Source organism: Oncorhynchus nerka, linkage group LG5, assembly GCF_034236695.1.
Source record: "Oncorhynchus nerka isolate Pitt River linkage group LG5, Oner_Uvic_2.0, whole genome shotgun sequence".
In the NCBI taxonomy this organism is placed as follows: domain Eukaryota; kingdom Metazoa; phylum Chordata; class Actinopteri; order Salmoniformes; family Salmonidae; genus Oncorhynchus; species Oncorhynchus nerka.
In genome coordinates, this window is record NC_088400.1 from 19648224 (window position 1) to 19670349 (window position 22126).

Consider the following 22126-nt stretch of genomic DNA (forward strand, 5'->3'; position numbering starts at 1 on the left):
ATAGGCAGGTCCATGTGAAAGAGAGAGAGAATATTAGACAATAAGTGAGTTCTGGTCTGGAAGGGGTAGGTGATAGACAAGGTCCATGTGTGAGAGCGAGAGAATATTAGACAATAAGTGAGTTCTGGTCTGGAAGGGGTAAGGTGATAGGCAGGTCCATGTGTGAGAGAGACAGAATATTAGACAATAAGTGAGTTCTGGTCTGGAAGGGGTAGGTGATAGACAGGTCCATGTGTGAGAGAGACAGAATATTAGACAATAAGTGAGTTCTGGTCTGGAAGGGGTAAGGTGATAGGCAGGTCCATGTGTGAGAGAGATGAATCAAGTAAAGACTAAAGACAGTTTGTTTCTTTTTTTAAAGGTGTGAACAGAATCAGTTGTACTGTGTGTATTTTTCATAGAGAATATCCTCCTATGTTCCTAGGCTGAGGGGTCAGAGTTGGAGCTGTTGCAGAGCCTCCATGACAGTGTGTATGAGCAGGCCCAGGACTGGTACACACGCCTCAACACACGCCTCAGAGAACAGATCAGCAGACAGTATGGAACCATGCCTGACAAGGACGACAACATACAGGTACACACACACTTACAGACAGACCGTGCCTATCACCTACCACTCCCAGACCAGTACTTATCTAGTGTCTAATATCATCTCTCTGTCTCTCAATGTCCCTTCTCTCTCTGTCTCTCAATGTCCCTTCTCTCTCTGTCTCTCAATGTCCCTTCTCTCCCTGTCTCTCAATGTCCCTTCTCTCTCTGTCTCTCAATGTCCCTTCTCTCCCTGTCTCTCTCCCTCAGGCCTCCAATAACGGTCCAGCTTGGTGTTGGTGGTTGTTGTCAGTTCTCCAGCTGGACCCTGCCTACCAGACCACTGTGCTGTCTCTGCCCTCCCTCAAAGATCGCCTGGGACACCTGCGCATCGTTCTGGAGTACTTCTCCCAGAGCTAGAGAAGAGGAGGAGTATGAAGGAGATAGAGGGATACAGTGATACTTGGTTTCTGATGCCAATCCAGTACCCTACACAGAGGAGAATCTCTACAGACCGGATAATATGAACCATACACAATACAGAAATACACACAAACACACATCCACTAATATATTACACACACACACACACACACACACACACACACACACACACACACACACACACACACACACACACACACACAAGCAGAAAGAGATTATTTTATCACTTACATAAATACCATATTGATTTGCTGGTGAAAGAGAGGAGTTTTTGTTTTTTGGAGAAAACTAACTCAATATACTTTCAAATGACTATATACTATGTTTTGACTGTCCATATACTATGTCTTGACTGTCCAGCTCGCTAATAATTGCCTAAATTAAAGCTAGACAGTCAGGGGCAGCGTAGCCTAGTGGTTAGAGCGTTGGACTAGTAACCGGAAGCTTGCAAGTTCACACTCCCGAGCTGACAAGGTACAAATCTGTCGTTCTTCCCCTGAACAGGCAGTTAACCCACTGTTCCTAGGCCGTCATTGAAAATAAGAATTTGTTCTTAACTGACTTGCCTAGTTAAATAAAGGTAAAATAAATGTTTAAAAGGGAGTATCGTAAATTCCCAAAACGATGGATAGAGGACTTTCTCTTGCAAATTTTAACGGTGAGGAAATAATCAATATTCATTGCAGCTCTCTGTAACTCATTGAAAACCAAATGCAGCCCCCAGGGCAAAATTAGTTTGACCCCCTGCAGTAGAGGGTTCAACTCAATCTGTTCTTATTCATGCCAAAGGATGTAAACCTGGTGTTAATGTCTCAGACAACCACTAGGTGTCCCTGTTCTCACTCCTGTTTCCCTATCAGCCAAGCATAAAGAACACTGCCTTTCGTCATGGCAACTGACCTGCACTCATGATGTAATCAGCCATGTCATAATCAGATGATCTGATTAGTCTGACTCCTATGGCTCTAAAGTGCTTGATGAAATGCTATTAAAGGAGAGATGAGATGATAGCGGGATAGAGAGAGTGACGCAGAGATCGCTCAGTCTTACAGAGCTGAAAACAACTTGATTTCCTGGATAATGCACAGTATGCTATTAAAGAGTTTGGGTTAATGTTATGGATAGTTCAGAATAATCATGTCGTCTTTTTTTGGGGTTAAACCTTGGCAAGCTCCCATATTGTGACGAACACAATGAGCAGCCATTTGGTATCTAACAATCGGCCACTAAATTAGGATCATCAATTCTTTATTTTATTACTAGCACTAGTATAATTGCTATTTCCGTTACTATATATTTCCTGCAATGAAGCATCGTTACCAATATTGAATAGGATGTAATATTAGTGTGCTATTGCAATAATGATCTATTATGAAACATCGAAACAGACAAAGGCACCTGCCTGGGTGAAAATCGTAATGTGAATTAAAAGCTGCTATTGGCTGACTTCTGTCTCTGTAGTGTTGATGAAGATGTATTGAACAGGCCACATCCCAAATTGGCACCTTATTCCCTTCATAGTGCACTACATTTGACCAGGGCCTCTATAGGACTCTGGTGGAAAGTAGCGCACTATATAGGTAATAGGGTGCTATTTGGGATGCAACCCCAGGTGTTAAATAAGAGAGACGAGATGGAGGTGGAAAGAGGAACTTTACATACACCTTGGTCAAATGCATTTAAACTCAGTTTTTCACAATTCCTGACATTTAATCATTGTAAAAATTCCCTGTTTTAGGTCAGTTAGGATCACCAGTTTATTTTAAGAATGTGAAATGTCAGAATAATAGTAGAGAGAATAACTTATTTCAGCTTTTATTTATTTCATCACATTCCCAGTGGGTCAGAATTTTACATACCCTCAATTAATATTTGGTAGCATTGCCTTTAAATTGTTTAACTTGTGCCAAATGTTTCGGATAGCCTTCCACAAGCTTCCCAAAATAAGTTGGGTGAATTCTGGCCCATTCCTCCTGACAGAGCTGGTGTAACTGAGTCAGGTTTGTAGGCCTCCTTGCTCGCACATGCTTTTTCAGTTCTGCCCACAAATGTTCTACGGGATTGAGGTCAGGGTTTTGTGATGGCCACTCCAATACCTTGACTTTGTTGTTCTTAAGCCATTTTGCCACAACTTTGAAAATATACTTGCGGTCGTTGTCCATTTGGAAGACCCATTTGCAACCAAGCAATATATCCACATAATTGTCCTACCTCATGATGCCATCTATTTTGTGAAGTGCACCAGTACCTCCTGCAGCAAAGCACCCCCAAAACATGATGCTGCCACCCCCTGTGCTTCACAGTTGGGATGGGGTTCTTCGGCTTGCAAGCCACCCCCCTTTTTCCTCCAAACATAACGATGGTCATTATGGCCAAACAGTTCTATTTTTGTTTCACCAGACCAGAGGACATTTCTCCAAAAAGTATGATCTTTGTCCCCATGTGCAGTTGCAAACCATTGTCCATTGTCCATTGGCCATTTATGGCGGTTTTGGAGCAGTGGCTTCTTCCTCGCTGAGCGGTAATTCAGATTATGTCGATATAGGACTCGTTTTACTATGGATATTGGATATAGATACTTTCGTACCTGTTTCCTCTAGCATATCCACAAGGTCCTTTGCTGTTCTGGGATTGATTTGCACTTTTCGCACCAAAGTACGTTCATCTCTAGGAGACAGAACGTGTCTCCTTCCTGAGCAGTATGACAACTGCGTGGTCCCATGGTGTTTATACTTGCGTACTATTGTTTGTACAGATGAACGTGGTACCTTCAGGCGTTTTGAAATTGCTCCCAAGGATGAACCAGACTTGTGGAGGTCAACAAAAACAATTCTGAGGTATTGGCTGATTTCTTTTGATTTTCCCATGATGTCAAGCAAAGAGGCACTGAGTTTGAAGGTAGGCCTTGAAATACATCCACAGGTACACCTCCAATTGACTGAAATGATGTCAATTAGCCTATCAGAAGCTTCTAAAGCCATAACATCATACAAGCTGTTTAAAGGCACAGTGAACTTAGTGTATATGAACTTCTGACCCAGTGGAATTGTGATACAGTGAATTTTAAGTGAAATAATCTCTCTAAACAATATTGGAAAAAGTACTTGTGTCATGCACAAAGTAGACGTCCTAACCGACTTGCCAAAACTATAGTTGGTTAACAAGAAATTTGTGGAGTGGTTGAAAAACAAGTTTTTATGACTCCAACCTAAAGCGTATGTAAACTTCTGACTTCAACTGTATGTGTTTAGTACACGTGTCCACAGGCATATGTATGTACTGTATGTAAACAGTCTTTAGATAGCAGTCCTCTCTCTGACATCACAAACAAGTTGATGCTTTGTTGGGCAGTAGACACTACTCCCCCAGTACTCGCTCCCTCTCCTTATGTGTGTGTGATTGTGTGGGCAGAGACAGGTGTGCTGGAGTCAGAGCAAATCCCCACCAGCTGCAACCTGTTCCATAATCAAGACCTCTACAAATACTCAGCCCTGCCACTTCCACGCTGCTAGATCGTAGTCTCTGCTCAGTCAGTCTACAGTTCTAGCCGTTTGTTACTATTCAGATCCTGTTATGCCTGTTTTCCTTGCCTGACGCTGTTTTCCTTTCCGCTACAGTTCTGCCTGCTCTGACTCTGGTCCCTGTCTCCATTCCCACGTCTCGTAATCCTGCTACTCTGTCCTGGATTCCCCACTCTACTACTCCCTTGGATTCCCCTGAGGCTCCAGCCTCAACCTCCGCACCTGGTTTCCAGCTACCCGCCCGAGCCTGACTTGCACTCCATCTCCCCCTGTGTTTCAATAAATACCTTGGTTACCTCATCCCCGTCTCCTCGTTTGAGTCTGCTCTTGGGTTCCACTCCGCGTAACAGGCATTCAGGCCAAATAGTTCAATCTTGATTTCATCAGACCAGAGAATCTTGTTTCTCATGGTCTGAGAGTCTTCAGGTAAATTGTGGCAAACTCCAAGCGTGCTGTCATGTTCCTTTTACTGAGGAGTGGCTTCTTTCTGGTCACTACCATAAAGGCCTGATTGGTGGAATGCTGCAGAAATGGTTGTCCTTCTGGAAGCTTCTCCCATCTCCACAGACTAACTCTAGAACTCTGCCAGAGTGACCATCGGCTTCTTGGTCATCTCCCTGACCAAGACCCGTCTCCCCCGATTTCTCAGTTTGCCTGGGCGGCCAGCTCTAGGAAGAGTCTTGGTGGTTCCAAACTTCTTCCATTTAAGAATGATGGAGGCCACTGTGTTCTTGGGGACATTCAATGCTGCAGAAATGTTTTGGTACCCTTCCCCTTCCCCAGATCTGTGCCTCGACACATACCTGTCTTGGAACTCGGACAATTCCTTCGAACTCATGGCTTGCTTTTTGCTCTGACATGCGCTGTCAACTGTGGGACCTTTCTATAGACAGGTGTGTGCCTTTCCAAATCATGTCCAATCAATTTAATTTACCACAGGTGGACACCAATCAAGTTGTAGAAACATCTCAAGGATGATCAATGGAAACAGGATGTACCTGAGCTCAATTTCGAGTCTCATAGCAAAGGGTCTGAATATTTATGTAAATAATGTATTTCTGTTTTTTATTTGTAATACATTTGAAAAAACTTTAAAAACGTGTTTTTGCTTTGTCATTATGGGGTATTGTGTGCAGATTGAGGATGTGTTTAAAAAACAAACATTTTTAGAATAAGGCTGTAACATAACAAAATGTGGAAAAGTCAAGGTGTCTAAATATTTCCGAATGTACTGTACAGATCACTACCCACACAGAACCTTAGAGCCAACAGGTTCTGACCTACACACCAGCTTTCTGAAAACATGCAATACAGCAACGTCCATGAGGTCCAATGTAGGCCTAGAACCCACCCAAATGTGCATATTTGACTGGATTACTACAGATCAGTGGCTGTCAGACATGGAAACAAAAATAACTTGAGTTCCGATCATAAAAACATTGATCACTTTACACTTCGGCCATCTTGAATTCCCCTAACTGATTCAACAAGAAGAGACTTTGATCAGGAACCCATCTTGAATTCCCCTAACTGATTCAACAAGAAGAGACTTTGATCAGGAACCCATCTTGAATTCCCCTAACTGATTCAACAAGAAGAGACTTTGATCAGGAACCCATCTTGAATTCCACTAACTGATTCAACAAGAAGAGACTTTGATCTGGAACCGTTAATAGTCTACGTTGTTTATCCTCATAGTTGATTATGACTTCCTGTTCGCTATCTGTTCTCATGTATCAGGGCTTTATTCAGGAACCAGACTTTACTGTCAACAATTGAGTGTAAATTGATTACAGTTGACTCCTTATTGGAGAGGTCGGCCTCTATTTTTCACAGTACAATAGATATGCATGTTCAGTTTCTTCTGATCCCTTTTAATTTAATATTTAACGTTCAGTGGTGTATGTGCACACAGACAGGTGTTTTGGCTTCTGTTCCACACTACGTTGCTTCATGCTAAGTAGCTAGCACATTAGTGTGGATATTGGATCAGAACCAATGATTATTTGAGAGTGCATATGGACACTGTAGTCATCACCAGAGATTTCAGAGGTTTGTGTTTCTTCTCTGGCCAGTGTAGTTCTTTATCTAATGTGATATATAGACATTAAATGGTAGAGAAAGGTATTGGCCATGGAAGCCATTCTAGCCTGCTAGACCACTGTCTAAACAGTTGATGTTGATAACCCACTGCTCTGTTGTGTACAAGCCCCCTGGCAACCGATGATGAATCATCATAAAATACCTGAATGATTTATTTGCTTCCATTATCCCTGGATGATGACTTTTCAAATGTTAATATTATAAATAAAGTTATTCAAAATGAAGGTATGTTTTTTTATTTGTTGTTTAATTTGATTGATTAATTGTTTAATTGAATGACATGTTGATTTTTATGATTGGTAATTGTATGTTACCCTTGGAGGAGAGACACCCTGGCAGAAATGGTTAAGAGGCATCAATTGGGCAATGGCCTGTGCTCCTGATAGGAGCCAACGGCTTAAGTCAAGTAAGTCCATCATCATGTCACTTGTTAAATCCCCTTCAATCAGTGTAGCTGAAGGGGAGGAGACACGTTAAAGAAGGATTTTTAAGCCTTGAGACAATTGAGACATGGATTGTGTGTGTGTGTGTGTGTGTGTGTGCCAGAATGTGAATCGGTAAGACCAAAAATGTAAGTGCCTTTTAAACGGGGTATGGTTGTAGGTGCCATGCACGCTGGTTTGAGAGTGTCAAGAACTGCAACGCTGCTGGGTTATCCCACTCAACAGTTTCCTGTGTGTATCAAGAACGGTTCACCACCCAAGGATATCCAGCCAAGTTGACACAACTGTGGGAAGCATTGGAGTCAACATGGGCCAGAATCCCTGTGGAACGTGTTCGACACCTTGTAGAGTCCATTCTCTGATGAATAGAGGCTGTTCTAATCTGAGGGCAAAAGGGGGAAGGGTGGGAAACTCAATACCAGGACGGTGTTCTTAATGTTTTGTGCACTCCAGTGTATAACCTCTGTAGCTCAATTGGTAGAGCATGGTGCTTGCAACGCTATGATAGTGGGTTCAATTCCTGGGACCACGCATATGCATGTTAAAAACTCAGCAAAAAAAGAAACGTCCCTTCTTCAGGACCCTGTCTTTCAAAGATAATTTGTAAAAATCCAAATAACTTCACAGATTTTCATTGTAAAGGGCTTAAACACTGTTTCCCATGCTTGTTCAATGAACCATAAACAATTAATGAACATGGAACAGTCGTTAACACATTAACAGCGTACAGACGGTAGGCAATTAAGGTCACAGGTATGAACTTAGGACACTAAAGAGGCCTTTCTACTGACTCGGAAAAACACCTATAGAAAGATGCCCAGGGTCCCTACTCATCTGCGTGAACTGCAAGGAGGCCAGAGGAGGAAGGAGGCAATAATTTGCAATGTCTGTACTGTGAGACACCTAAGACACCTAAGACAGCGCTACAGGCAGACAGGACGACAGCTGATCATCCTCACACTGGCAGACCACGTGTAACAACACCTGCACAGGATCGGTACATCCAAACATTCCACGGGACAGGTACAGGATGGCAACAACAACTGCCCGAGTTACACCAGGAACGCACAATCCCTCCATCAGTGCTCAGACTGTCTGCAATAGGCTGAGAGAGGCTGGAATGAGGGCATGTAGACCTGTTCTATAAGCCTATGGGCACAAACCCAACGGTGCTGTACCAGACAGGACTGGCAAAAAGTGTTCTTCACTGACGAGTCGCAGTTTTGTCTCACCAGGGGTGATGGTCGGATTTGCGTTTATCGTCGAAGGAATGAGCGTTACACTGAGGCCTGTACTCTGGAGCGGGATCGATTTGGAGGTGGAGGGTCCGTCATGGTCTGGGGCGGTGTGTCACAGCATCATTGGACTGAGCTCATTGCAGGCAGATTCCTCCTCCCTCATGTGGTACCCTTCCTGCAGGCTCATCCTGACATGACCCTCCTAGCATGACAATGCCACCAGCCATACTGCTCGTTCTGTGCGTGATTTCTTGCAAGACAGGAATGTCAGTGTTCTGCCATGGCCAGTGAAGATCCCAGATCTCAATTCCATTGAGCACGTCTGGGATCTGTTGGATCGGAGGATAAGGGCTAGGGCCATTCCCCCCAGAAATGTCCGGGAACTTGCAGGTGCCTTGGTGGAAGAGTGGGGTAACATCTCACAGCAAGAACTGACAAATCTGGTGCAGTACATGAGGAGGAGATGAACTGCAGTACTTAATGCAGCTGGTGGCCACACCAGATACGGACTGTTACTTTTGATTTTGACCCTCCCTTTGTTCAGGGACACATTATTCCATTTCTGTTAGTCACATGTCTGTGGAACTTGTTCAGTTTATGTCTCAGTTGTTCAATCTTTTGTTATGTTCATACAAATATTTCCACATGTTAAGTTTGCTGAAAATAAACACAGTTAACAGTGAGAGGATGTTTCTTATTCTGCTGAGTTTACTAGAAAGTCTCTAAAATGTATACATATGTAATGACCAAAGCATCCACCAGGGGTCAGTGTGTAGCTTCGGATGGACACCTGGAGTTCTTCTATGGAACAGGAAGTTGAGGGAATCCCTGTTGAAGAGAACAGCTGTTGTGTAGAGAGCAGTAGTAATGGCGTCTTTTTGTACTCACTAACTCTGCCATGGTTGGTTGGACAAAGCCTATGGGAAAATGTAGTTTTTGTATAAAGTAAGGTCTGTGGTAAACACAAAGGCTTAGGAGACCCTATGTCTTGTTCTTTGAGATCATATTCATCAGATAACATTGAATGGAACAAAATAACATAAAGCACAAAGGCTTCAAAATTCCTAAAGTTTTCCCTGACTGCTATGATCTTCTAGAACAAAGATCTCCTGAGCCTGTGTAAACCTTGTTTTCAGCCTTCCTTCCCCATAGGAATGGCTGAACGAACCAGATGTTACTCATTTCCGGTTTTAGGACTACAAACTTGCGAGCTCTATTCAAGAGATTTAATGAAAAGCCAAACCAAACTGTACTGCAGCTCATGTTGCATCACAGAAAACTGAAGGCAAGCTGATTAAAACAATTCTATATTGTGTGAGTCTGTGTGTGTTTAGCACATGCGTTTGTGAGTGTGTGTGAGTATAACTATAACCATTTAATTTACAGTATTTCAACATAATAATACTACCAGTGTGAAGGGGAGAATGTCAGTATATTATTGCCTTAAGAGCTTTCTGGGCAGTTCCAATTGGTATTAGATAGAACGTCGCGGTCCGCATGCCTGTGGGGAAAACAACCTGTGGTTACCTAGATCACTAGTTTACTCCATTGGCTCAAACACAATTTTCTTGTCTCCTTGTTTTAATCAATTACAAAAGTACATTTAAGAAAAGTACATGTCTAAAGATAACTTTTCAACATTCCCTATCGTTCTCACTACTTATATAAACATAACATTGTCTGCTCCCCATCGTTCTCACTACTTATAGAAACATAACATTGTCTGCTCCCTATCGTTCTCACTACTTATAGAAACATAACATTGTCTGCTCCCTATCGTTCTCACTACTTATATAAACATAACATTGTCTGCTCCCTATCGTTCTCACTACTTATAGAAACATAACATTGCCTGCTCCCCATCGTTCTCACTACTTATATAAACATAACATTGTCTGCTCCCTATCGTTCTCACTACTTATAGAAACATAACATTGTCTGCTCCCTATCGTTCTCACTACTTATATAAACATAACATTGTCTGCTCCCTATCGTTCTCACTACTTATAGAAACATAACATTGTCTGCTCCCTATCGTTCTCACTACTTATAGAAACATAACATTGTCTGCTCCCTATCGTTCTCACTACTTATATAAACATAACATTGTCTGCTCCCCATCGTTCTCACTACTTATATAAACATAACATTGTCTGCTCCCTATCGTTCTCACTACTTATAGAAACATAACATTGTCTGCTCCCTATCGTTCTCACTACTTATAGAAACATAACATTGTCTGCTCCCCATCGTTCTCACTACTTATAGAAACATAACATTGTCTGCTCCCTATCGTTCTCACTACTTATAGAAACATAACATTGCCTGCTCCCTATCGTTCTCACTACTTATAGAAACATAACATTGCCTGCTCCCTATCGTTCTCACTACTTATAGAAACAAAACATTGCCTGCTCCCCATCGTTCTCACTACTTATAGAAACATAACATTGTCTGCTCCCTATCGTTCTCACTACTTATATAAACATAACATTGCCTGCTCCCTATCGTTCTCACTACTTATAGAAACATAACATTGTCTGCTCCCTATCGTTCTCACTACTTATAGAAACATAACATTGTCTGCTCCCTATCGTTCTCACTACTTATATAAACATAACATTGTCTGCTCCCCATCGTTCTCACTACTTATAGAAACATAACATTGCCTGCTCCCTATCGTTCTCACTACTTATAGAAACATAACATTGTCTGCTCCCCATCGTTCTCACTACTTATAGAAACATAACATTGTCTGCTCCCTATCGTTCTCACTACTTATATAAACATAACATTGTCTGCTCCCCATCGTTCTCACTACTTATAGAAACATAACATTGCCTGCTCCCCATCGTTCTCACTACTTATAGAAACATAACATTGTCTGCTCCCTACCGTTCTCACTACTTATAGAAACATAACATTGTCTGCTCCCCATCGTTCTCACTACTTATATAAACATAACATTGTCTGCTCCCTATCGTTCTCACTACTTATAGAAACATAACATTGTCTGCTCCCTATCGTTCTCACTACTTATATAAACATAACATTGTCTGCTCCCTATCGTTCTCACTACTTATAGAAACATAACATTGTCTGCTCCCCATCGTTCTCACTACTTATAGAAACATAACATTGTCTGCTCCCCATCGTTCTCACTACTTATAGAAACATAACATTGTCTGCTCCCCATCGTTCTCACTACTTATAGAAACATAACATTGTCTGCTCCCTATCGTTCTCACTACTTATAGAAACATAACATTGTCTGCTCCCCATCGTTCTCACTACTTATAGAAACATAACATTGTCTGCTCCCTATCGTTCTCACTACTTATAGAAACATAACATTGTCTGCTCCCTATCGTTCTCACTACTTATAGAAACATAACATTGTCTGCTCCCTATCGTTCTCACTACTTATAGAAACATAACATTGTCTGCTCCCCATCGTTCTCACTACTTATAGAAACATAACATTGTCTGCTCCCCATCGTTCTCACTACTTATAAAAACATAACATTGTCTGCTCCCTATCGTTCTCACTACTTATAGAAACATAACATTGTCTGCTCCCTATCGTTCTCACTACTTATAGAAACATAACATTGTCTGCTCCCCATCGTTCTCACTACTTATAGAAACATAACATTGTCTGCTCCCCATCGTTCTCACTACTTATAGAAACATAACATTGTCTGCTCCCCATCGTTCTCACTACTTATAGAAACATAACATTGTCTGCTCCCTATCGTTCTCACTACTTATAGAAACATAACATTGTCTGCTCCCCATCGTTCTCACTACTTATAGAAACATAACATTGTCTGCTCCCTATCGTTCTCACTACTTATAGAAACATAACATTGCCTGCTCCCTATCGTTCTCACTACTTATAAAAACATAACATTGTCTGCTCCCTATCGTTCTCACTACTTATATAAACATAACATTGTCTGCTCCCTATCGTTCTCACTACTTATAGAAACATAACATTGTCTGCTCCCTATCGTTCTCACTACTTATAAAAACATAACATTGTCTGCTCCCCATCGTTCTCACTACTTATAGAAACATAACATTGTCTGCTCCCTATCGTTCTCACTACTTATATAAACATAACATTGCCTGCTCCCTATCGTTCTCACTACTTATATAAACATAACATTGTCTGCTCCCTATCGTTCTCACCACTTATATAAACATAACATTGTGGCTTCCCTCATGCCTCTTTTCATGACGGTGCTAGCACTCAGTCAGTGAGTGCTAGTTAGCTACCAACCAGAACATTAAGCTAGCCAAGACCAACGACATAAACAAACGGACTACACAGCTACAAGTAGTGAGTGGAGTTCCAAACAGACTATACTAAACAAGTTAAATGTCTTACCCATGATGAAATGTTTTCTACACACAAAGCAACCTGTAACCTACTTGGACATCGGGTCCACACATTACCCACAAAGCCACAGGGCTCTTTTCGCAGCATCTATTTCGCTACCTGACCAACCGAAGGTCATTTTTTATACCCGGTTACATGTACATTGAACAGCACAGCAGCTTTTCAGCATGTTGTTATTTCTGTATAACAAAACATTGACAAAGAAGTTGGCCTTTTTACAGTGGGGGTCAATTGTAAATAATGTTTGTTTTCCCCAACGTGTGGCCGTGATCGAGGGGAATTCCTTATTATTACGTGAATATCGACTCTGCCATTCCAAACACATCTAGAGGCAAAGGCCCCAACGCTAAGCATCTGTGACCCACCATCCCATGGCACCAGTTATGTTACTATAGTAACAGCATGAATGATGCACTAGACATGAGAAAAGGCCACAGCGGTACAGTAGGATGACCAGTTTCATCTCTTCTTCTCAAAAGGGGAAGGAGAGAAGAGGAATGATAGAAGGGGAAGGAGAGAAGAGGAATGACAGAAGGGGCAGGAGAGAAGAGGAATGACAGAAGGGGAAGGAGAGAAGAGGAATGACAGAAGGGGAAGGAGAGAAGAGGAATGACAGAAGGGGAAGGAGAGAAGAGGAATGATAGTAGCAACATGGCCCCCTGTGGAATGTTTTGATACAACTTCCTTAAATGTAGAACTACACCAATGAAAAGAATACAGTGTGTGTGTGTGTGTGTGTTTTCTTGCATGCTTGCATGCATGTGTGTAGGAGTCCGTGTCTGATGGAGATGAGAGAGAACTATTACCATGTGATTATAGCAGGACTCACGGAAGTGTCAAAATGCCACCAATCATCAGAAGCAAAAAAAATTGAATGTAATTTCCTCGGTGCCAATCCGAAATGGGAAAAAGGGGGTGACAATAACTTCTTACACTGTCTGTCCTTCACTAAAGAGTCAGTCAAGCACGAACGCATTCACACACGCATGTGCCACTCAGTTACCATAGGAACAGAGTGCTGATAGGTGAGAGGAAAACTTGAAGTGGAGAGAGGATTATCAATTAGAAAATGAACAAACTTTGTCTTTGAAGTGTGAAGTGTTTTGAGAGACAATTTGTACTAAGTTAATACAGGAAGATAGGGGTACGGAGTTAGGAATGAAGGGAGGGGATAGAGAGAGACGGAGAGAGAGTTGGAGAGAGAGAGAGAGACAGAGAGATGGAGCGGGAGAGAGACACGGAGAGAGAGACGGAGAGAGAGAGAGACAGAGAGAGAGAGAGAGAGATGGAGCGGGAGAGAGAGACGGAGAGAGAGACGGAGAGAGAGAGAGACAGAGAGAGAGAGAGAGATGGAGCGGGAGAGAGAGACGGAGAGAGAGACGGAGCAGGGAGAGAGAGATGGAGCGGGAGAGAGAGACAGAGAGAGAGATGGAGCGGGAGAGAGAGAGAGACGGAGAGAGAGATGGAGCGGGAGAGAGAGACGGAGAGAGAGATGGAGCGGAGAGAGAGAGACGGAGAGAGAGACGGAGAGAGAGAGAGAGACAGAGAGATGGAGCGGAGAGAGAGACGGAGAGAGAGACGGAGAGAGAGACGGAGCGGGAGAGAGAGAGAGACGGAGAGAGAGATGGAGCTGGAGAGAGAGACGGAGAGAGAGATGGAGCAGGAGAGAGAGATGGAGCGGGAGAGAGAGACGGCGCGGGAGAGAGAGACGGAGAGAGAGTTGGAGAGAGAGAGAGAGACAGAGAGATGGAGAGAGATGGAGCGGGAGAGAGAGACGGAGAGAGAGACGGAGCGGGAGAGAGAGACGGAGCGGGAGAGAGAGACAGAGAGAGAGAGACGGCGCGGGAGAGAGAGACAGAGAGAGAGTTGGAGAGAGAGAGAGAGACAGAGAGATGGAGCGGGAGAGAGACACGGAGAGAGAGACGGAGAGAGAGAGAGACAGAGAGAGAGAGAGAGAGAGATGGAGAGAGAGATGGAGAGAGAGAGAGACGGAGAGAGAGACGGAGCGGGAGAGAGAGACAGAGAGAGAGATGGAGCGGGAGAGAGATGAGAGAGAGACGGAGCGGGAGAGAGAGAGAGAGACGGAGAGAGAGATGGAGAGAGAGAGAGACGGAGAGAGAGATGGAGAGAGAGAGAGACGGAGAGAGAGATGGAGAGAGAGAGACGGAGAGAGAGATGGAGCGGGAGAGAGAGACGGAGAGAGAGCTGGAGCGGGAGAGAGAGACGGAGAGAGAGATGGAGCGGGAGAGAGAGACGGAGAGAGAGATGGAGACGGAGAGAGAGATGGAGCGGGAGAGAGAGACGGAGAGAGAGATGGAGCGGGAGAGAGAGACGGAGAGAGAGACAGAGCGGAGAGAGAGAGAGACGGAGAGAGAGATGGAGCTGGAGAGAGAGACGGAGAGAGAGATGGAGCGGGAGAGAGAGAGACGAGAGAGAGATGCGGAGAGAGAGACGGAGAGAGAGAGAGACAGAGAGATGGAGCGGGAGAGAGAGACGGCGCGGAGAGAGAGATGGAGAGAGAGAGAGAGACAGAGAGATGGAGCGGAGAGAGACACGGAGAGAGAGAGAGAGACAGAGAGAGAGAGAGAGAGAGATGGAGCGGGAGAGAGAGACGGAGAGAGAGACGGAGCGGGAGAGAGAGACGGAGCGGGAGAGAGAGACAGAGAGAGAGATGGAGCGGGAGAGAGAGATGAGAGAGAGACGGAGCGGGAGAGAGAGACGGAGAGAGAGACGGAGAGAGAGATGGAGCGGGAGAGAGAGGCGGAGAGAGAGATGGAGCGGGAGAGAGAGACAGAGCGGGAGAGAGAGAGAGAGATGGAGCGGGAGAGAGAGATGGAGAGAGAGATGGAGAGAGAGATGGGGCGGGAGAGAGAGACGGAGAGAGAGATGGAGCGGGAGAGAGAGACGGAGAGAGAGACGGAGCGGGAGAGAGAGACGGATCGGGAGAGAGAGACAGAGAGAGAGATGGAGCGGGAGAGAGAGATGAGAGAGAGACGGAGCGGGAGAGAGAGACGGAGAGAGAGATGGAGCGGGAGAGAGAGACGGAGAGAGAGCAGGAGAGAGAGACGGAGAGAGAGATGGAGCGGGAGAGAGAGACGGAGAGAGAGATGGAGACGGAGAGAGAGATGGAGCGGGAGAGAGAGACGGAGAGAGAGATGGAGCGGGAGAGAGAGAGAGACGGAGAGAGAGATGGAGCTGGAGAGAGAGACGGAGAGAGAGATGGAGCGGGAGAGAGAGACGGCGCGGGAGAGAGACGGAGAGAGAGAGAGAGACAGAGAGATGGAGCGGGAGAGAGAGACGGCGCGGGAGAGAGAGTTGGAGAGAGAGAGAGAGACAGAGAGATGGAGCGGGAGAGAGACACGGAGAGAGAGAGAGACAGAGAGAGAGAGAGAGAGATGGAGCGGGAGAGAGAGACGGAGAGAGAGACGGAGCGGGAGAGAGAGACGGAGCGGGAGAGAGAGACAGAGAGAGAGATGGAGCGGGAGAGAGAGATGAGAGAGAGACGGAGATGGAGAGAGAGAGACGGAGAGAGAGACGGAGAGAGAGATGGAGCGGGAGAGAGAGGCGGAGAGAGAGATGGAGCGGGAGAGAGAGACAGAGCGGGAGAGAGAGAGAGAGATGGAGCGGGAGAGAGAGATGGAGAGAGAGATGGAGAGAGAGATGGAGAGAGAGATGGGGCGGGAGAGAGAGACGGAGAGAGAGATGGAGCGGGAGAGAGAGAGAGATGGAGAGAGAGATGGAGCTGGAGAGAGAGACGGAGAGAGAGATGGAGCGGGAGAGAGAGATGGAGCGGGAGAGAGAGACGGCGCGGGAGTTGGAGAGAGAGAGAGAGACAGAGAGATGGAGCGGGAGAGAGACACAGAGAGAGAGACGGAGAGAGAGAGAGACAGAGAGAGAGAGAGAGAGATGGAGCGGGAGAGAGAGACGGAGAGAGAGACGGAGCGGGAGAGAGAGACGGAGCGGGAGAGAGAGAGAGACGGAGAGAGAGACGGAGAGAGAGAGAGAGACAGAGAGAGAGATGGAGCGGGAGAGAGAGACAGAGAGAGAGACGGCGCGGGAGAGAGACACGGAGAGAGAGACGGAGAGAGAGAGAGACGGAGAGAGAATTGGAGAGAGAGAGAGAGACAGAGAGATGGAGCGGAGAGAGACACGGAGAGAGAGACGGAGAGAGAGAGAGACAGAGAGAGAGAGAGAGAGAGAGATGGAGCGGGAGAGAGACACGGAGAGAGAGACGGAGAGAGAGAGACAGAGAGAGAGAGAGAGAGAGAGAGAGAGACGGAGCGGGAGAGAGAGAGAGAGAGAGAGAGATGGAGCGGGAGAGAGATGAGAGAGAGACGGAGCGGGAGAGAGAGAGAGACGGAGAGAGAGATGGAGAGAGAGAGAGACGGAGAGAGAGATGGAGCGGGAGAGAGAGACGGAGAGAGAGATGGAGAGGGAGAGAGAGACGGAGAGAGAGATGGAGACGGAGAGAGAGATGGAGCGGGAGAGAGAGATGGAGAGAGAGACGGAGAGAGAGATGGAGCGGGAGAGAGAGACGGAGAGAGAGACGGAGCGGGAGAGAGAGAGAGACGGAGAGAGAGCTGGAGCTGGAGAGAGAGACGGAGAGAGAGATGGAGCGGGAGAGAGAGACGGAGAGAGATATGGAGCGGGAGAGAGAGACGGAGCGGGAGAGAGAGACGGAGAGAGAGTTGGAGAGAGAGAGAGACAGAGAGAGATGGAGCGGGAGAGAGAGACACGGAGAGAGAGAGAGACAGAGAGAGAGAGAGAGAGATGGAGACGGAGAGAGAGACGGAGAGAGAGACGGAGAGAGAGAGACGGAGCGGGAGAGAGAGAGAGACGGAGAGAGAGACGGAGAGAGAGAGAGAGACAGAGAGAGAGATGGAGCGGGAGAGAGAGACAGAGAGAGAGACGGCGCGGGAGAGAGAGACGGAGAGAGAGTTAGAGAGAGAGAGACAGAGAGATGGAGCGGGAGAGAGACACGGAGAGAGAGACGGAGAGAGAGAGAGACAGAGAGAGAGAGAGAGAGAGATGGAGCGGGAGAGAGAGACGGAGAGAGAGACGGAGCGGGAGAGAGAGACAGAGAGAGAGATGGAGCGGGAGAGAGAGATGAGAGAGAGACGGAGCGGGAGAGAGAGAGAGACGGAGAGAGAGACAGAGAGAGAGACGGAGAGAGAGACGGAGCGGGAGAGAGCGGGAGAGAGAGACGGAGAGAGAGATGGAGCGGGAGAGAGAGACGGAGAGAGAGATGGAGCGGGAGAGAGAGACGGAGAGAGAGACGGAGAGAGAGATGGAGCGGGAGAGAGAGACGGAGAGAGAGATGGAGCGGGAGAGAGAGACGGAGAGAGAGATGGAGCGGGAGAGAGAGACGGAGAGAGAGACGGAGCGGGAGAGAGAGACGGAGAGAGAGACGGAGAGGGAGAGAGAGATGGAGCGGGAGAGAGACACGGAGAGAGAGACGGAGAGAGAGAGAGACAGAGAGAGAGAGAGAGAGAGAGATGGAGCGGGAGAGAGACACGGAGAGAGAGACGGAGAGAGAGAGAGACAGAGAGAGAGAGAGAGATGGAGCGGGAGAGAGAGACGGAGAGAGAGAGAGACAGAGAGAGAGAGAGAGAGAGAGACGGAGCGGGAGAGAGAGACAGAGAGAGAGATGGAGCGGGAGAGAGATGAGAGAGAGACGGAGCGGGAGAGAGAGAGAGACGGAGAGAGAGATGGAGAGAGAGAGAGACGGAGAGAGAGATGGAGAGGGAGAGAGAGACGGAGAGAGAGATGGAGACGGAGAGAGAGATGGAGCGGGAGAGAGAGATGGAGAGAGAGATGGAGAGAGAGACGGAGAGAGAGATGGAGCGGGAGAGAGAGACGGAGAGAGAGACGGAGCGGGAGAGAGAGAGAGACAGAGAGAGAGCTGGAGCTGGAGAGAGAGACGGAGAGAGAGATGGAGCGGGAGAGAGAGACGGAGAGAGATATGGAGCGGGAGAGAGAGACGGCGCGGGAGAGAGAGACGGAGAGAGAGTTGGAGAGAGAGAGAGAGACAGAGAGATGGAGCGGGAGAGAGACACGGAGAGAGAGACGGAGAGAGAGAGAGACAGAGAGAGAGAGAGAGAGAGATGGAGCGGGAGAGAGAGACGGAGAGAGAGACGGAGCGGGAGAGAGAGACGGAGAGAGAGAGAGAGACGGAGAGAGAGACGGAGAGAGAGAGAGACAGAGAGAGAGATGGAGCGGGAGAGAGAGACAGAGAGAGAGAGAGAGAGACTGGCGGGAGAGAGAGAGACGGAGAGAGACACGGAGAGAGAGAGAGACAGAGAGAGAGAGAGAGAGATGGAGCGGGAGAGAGAGACGGAGAGAGAGACGGAGCGGGAGAGAGAGACAGAGAGAGAGATGGAGCGGGAGAGAGAGATGAGAGAGAGACGGAGCGGGAGAGAGAGAGAGAGATGGAGAGAGAGAGAGACAGAGAGAGAGACGGAGAGAGAGACGGAGCGGGAGAGAGCGGGAGAGAGAGACGGAGAGAGAGATGGAGCGGGAGAGAGAGACGGAGAGAGAGATGGAGCGGGAGAGAGAGACGGAGAGAGAGACGGAGAGAGAGATGGAGCGGGAGAGAGAGACGGAGAGAGAGATGGAGCGGGAGAGAGAGAGACGGAGAGAGAGATGGAGCGGGAGAGAGAGACGGAGAGAGAGACGGAGCGGGAGAGAGAGACGGAGAGAGAGACGGAGAGGGAGAGAGAGACGGAGCGGGAGAGAGAGACGGAGAGAGAGATGGAGCGGGAGAGAGAGACGGAGAGAGAGATGGAGCGGGAGAGAGAGATGGAGCCGGAGAGAGAGATGAGAGAGAGAGATGGAGCGGGAGAGAGAGACGGAGAGAGAGATGGAGCGGGAGAGAGAGACGGAGAGAGAGATGGAGCGGGAGAGAGAGACATAGAGAGAGATGGAGCGGGAGAGAGAGACTGAGAGAGAGATGGAGCGGGAGAGAGAGATGGAGCGGGAGAGAGAGACGGAGAGAGAGATGGAGCGGGAGAGAGAGACGGAGCGGGAGAGAGAGACGGAGAGAGAGACTGAGAGAGAGATGGAGCCGGAGAGAGAGATGGAGCGGGAGAGAGAGATGGAGAGAGAGACGGAGCGGGAGATGGAGCGGGAGAGAGAGAGGGAGAGAGAGATGGAGCGGGAGAGAGAGACTGAGAGAGAGATGGAGCGGGAGAGAGAGACTGAGAGAGAGATGGAGCGGGAGATGGAGCGGGAGAGAGAGACTGAGAGAGAGATGGAGCGGGAGAGAGAGACGGAGAGAGACGGAGCGAGAGATGGAGAGAGAGATGGAGCGGGAGATGGAGCGGGAGAGAGAGACGGAGAGAGAGATGGAGCGGGAGAGAGAGACGGAGAGAGCGGGAGAGAGAGACGGAGAGCGAGATGGAGCGGGAGAGAGAGACGGAGAGAGCGGGAGAGAGAGACGGAGAGCGAGATGGAGCGGGAGAGAGAGAGAGACGAAGAGAGAGATGGAGAGAGAGATGGAGCGGGAGAGAGAGAGAGACGGAGAGAGAGATGGAGCGGGAGAGAGAGAGAGACGAAGAGAGAGATGGAGAGAGATGGAGCGGGAGAGAGAGAGAGATGGAGCGGGAGAGAGAGAGAGACGAAGAGAGAGATGGAGAGAGAGATGGAGCGGGAGAGAGAGAGAGACGGAGAGAGAGATGGAGCGGGAGAGAGAGAGAGACGAAGAGAGAGATGGAGAGAGAGATGGAGCGGGAGAGAGAGAGAGACGGAGAGAGAGATGGAGCGGGAGAGAGAGACGGAGAGAGAGATGGAGCGGGAGAGAGAGACGGAGAGAGAGATGGAGCGGGAGAGAGAGACGGAGAGAGAGATGGAGCGGGAGAGAGAGATGGAGAGAGAGACGGAGAGGGAGATGGAGCGGGAGAGAGAGCGAGATGGAGCGGGAGAGAGAGAGAGACGAAGAGAGAGATGGAGAGAGAGATGGAGCGGGAGAGAGAGACGGAGAGAGAGATGGAGCGGGAGAGAGAGCGAGATGGAGCGGGAGAGAGAGAGAGACGAAGAGAGAGATGGAGAGAGAGATGGAGCGGGAGAGAGAGACGGAGAGAGAGATGGAGCGGGAGAGAGAGACGAAGAGAGAGATGGAGAGAGAGATGGAGCGGGAGAGAGAGACGAAGAGAACGGGAGAGAGAGACGAAGAGAGAGATGGAGAGAGAGATGGAGCGGGAGAGAGAGAGAGACGGGGCGGGAGAGAGAGATGGAGAGGGAGAGAGAGACGGAGAGGGAGATGGAGCGGGAGAGAGAGAGAGACGAAGAGAGAGATGGAGAGAGAGATGGAGCGGGAGAGAGAGATGGAGAGAGAGAGAGAGACGGAGAGAGAGATGGAGCGGGAGAGAGAGAGAGACGAAGAGAGAGATGGAGAGAGAGATGGAGCGGGAGAGAGAGACGGAGAGAGAGATGGAGCGGGAGAGAGAGACGAAGAGAGAGATGGAGAGAGAGATGGAGCGGGAGAGAGAGATGGAGCGGGAGAGAGAGATGGAGCGGGAGAGAGAGACGAAGAGAGCGGGGAGAGAGAGACGGAGAGAGAGATGGAGCGGGAGAGAGAGACGAAGAGAGCGGGAGAGAGAGACGAAGAGAGAGATGGAGAGAGAGATGGAGCGGGAGAGAGAGAGAGACGGGGCGGGAGAGAGAGATGGAGAGGGAGAGAGAGACGGAGAGAGAGATGGAGCGGGAGAGAGAGACGGAGAGAGAGACGGAGAGAGAGAGAGAGACAGAGAGATGGAGCGGGAGAGAGAGACGGAGAGAGAGACGGAGAGAGAGATGGAGCGGGAGAGAGAGACGGAGAGAGAGACGGAGAGAGAGAGAGAGACAGAGAGATGGAGCGGGAGAGAGAGATGGAGCGGGAGAGAGAGACGGAGAGAGAGATGGAGCGGGAGAGACGGAGCGGGAGAGAGACGGAGAGAGAGATGGAGCGGGAGAGAGAGACGGAGAGAGAGATGGAGCGGGAGAGATAGACGGAGAGAGAGATGGAGCGGGAGAGACGGAGCGGGAGAGAGACGGAGAGAGAGATGGAGCGGGAGAGAGAGACGGAGAGAGAGATGGAGCGGGAGAGACGGAGCGGGAGAGAGACGGAGCGGGAGAGAGAGAGAGACGGAGAGAGAGACAGAGAGAGATGGAGAGAGAGACGGAGCGGGAGAGAGACGGAGCGGGAGAGAGAGAGAGACGGAGAGAGAGACAGAGAGAGATGGAGAGAGAGAGAGACGGAGAGAGAGACAGAGAGAGATGGAGCGGGAGAGAGAGACGGAGAGAGAGATGGAGCGGGAGAGAGAGATGGAGCGGGAGAGAGAGAGGGAGAGAGAGACGGAGCGGGAGAGTGAGAGACGGAGAGGGAGAGAGAGACAGAGAGGGAGAGAGAGACAGAGAGGGAGAGAGAGATGGAGCGGGAGAGAGAGAGACGGAGAGAGAGACGGAGAG

At 48.1% G+C, this 22126-nt stretch overlaps 1 protein-coding gene across 2 annotated transcripts in view; it reads left to right on the forward strand.

Annotated features, from left to right (window-relative positions):
* Positions 1-6820, forward strand: part of lonrf4 (LON peptidase N-terminal domain and ring finger 4) — a 30347-nt gene extending 23527 nt beyond the window's left edge. The window contains exons 10-12 of one of the 2 annotated variants that reach the window (XR_010463920.1): positions 425-574; positions 799-4501; positions 4590-6820. Coding sequence is in view for 1 of the 2 variants with exons in the window: in XM_029659299.2 (XP_029515159.2) it covers positions 425-574; positions 799-948 (300 nt within the window). In the remaining variant the exon portion in view is untranslated. Of the gene's footprint in view, positions 1-424; positions 575-798 lie in introns of both variants that reach the window. The other variant, XM_029659299.2, reaches the window with a different exon arrangement.
* Positions 6821-22126: the final 15306 nt, after the last annotated feature.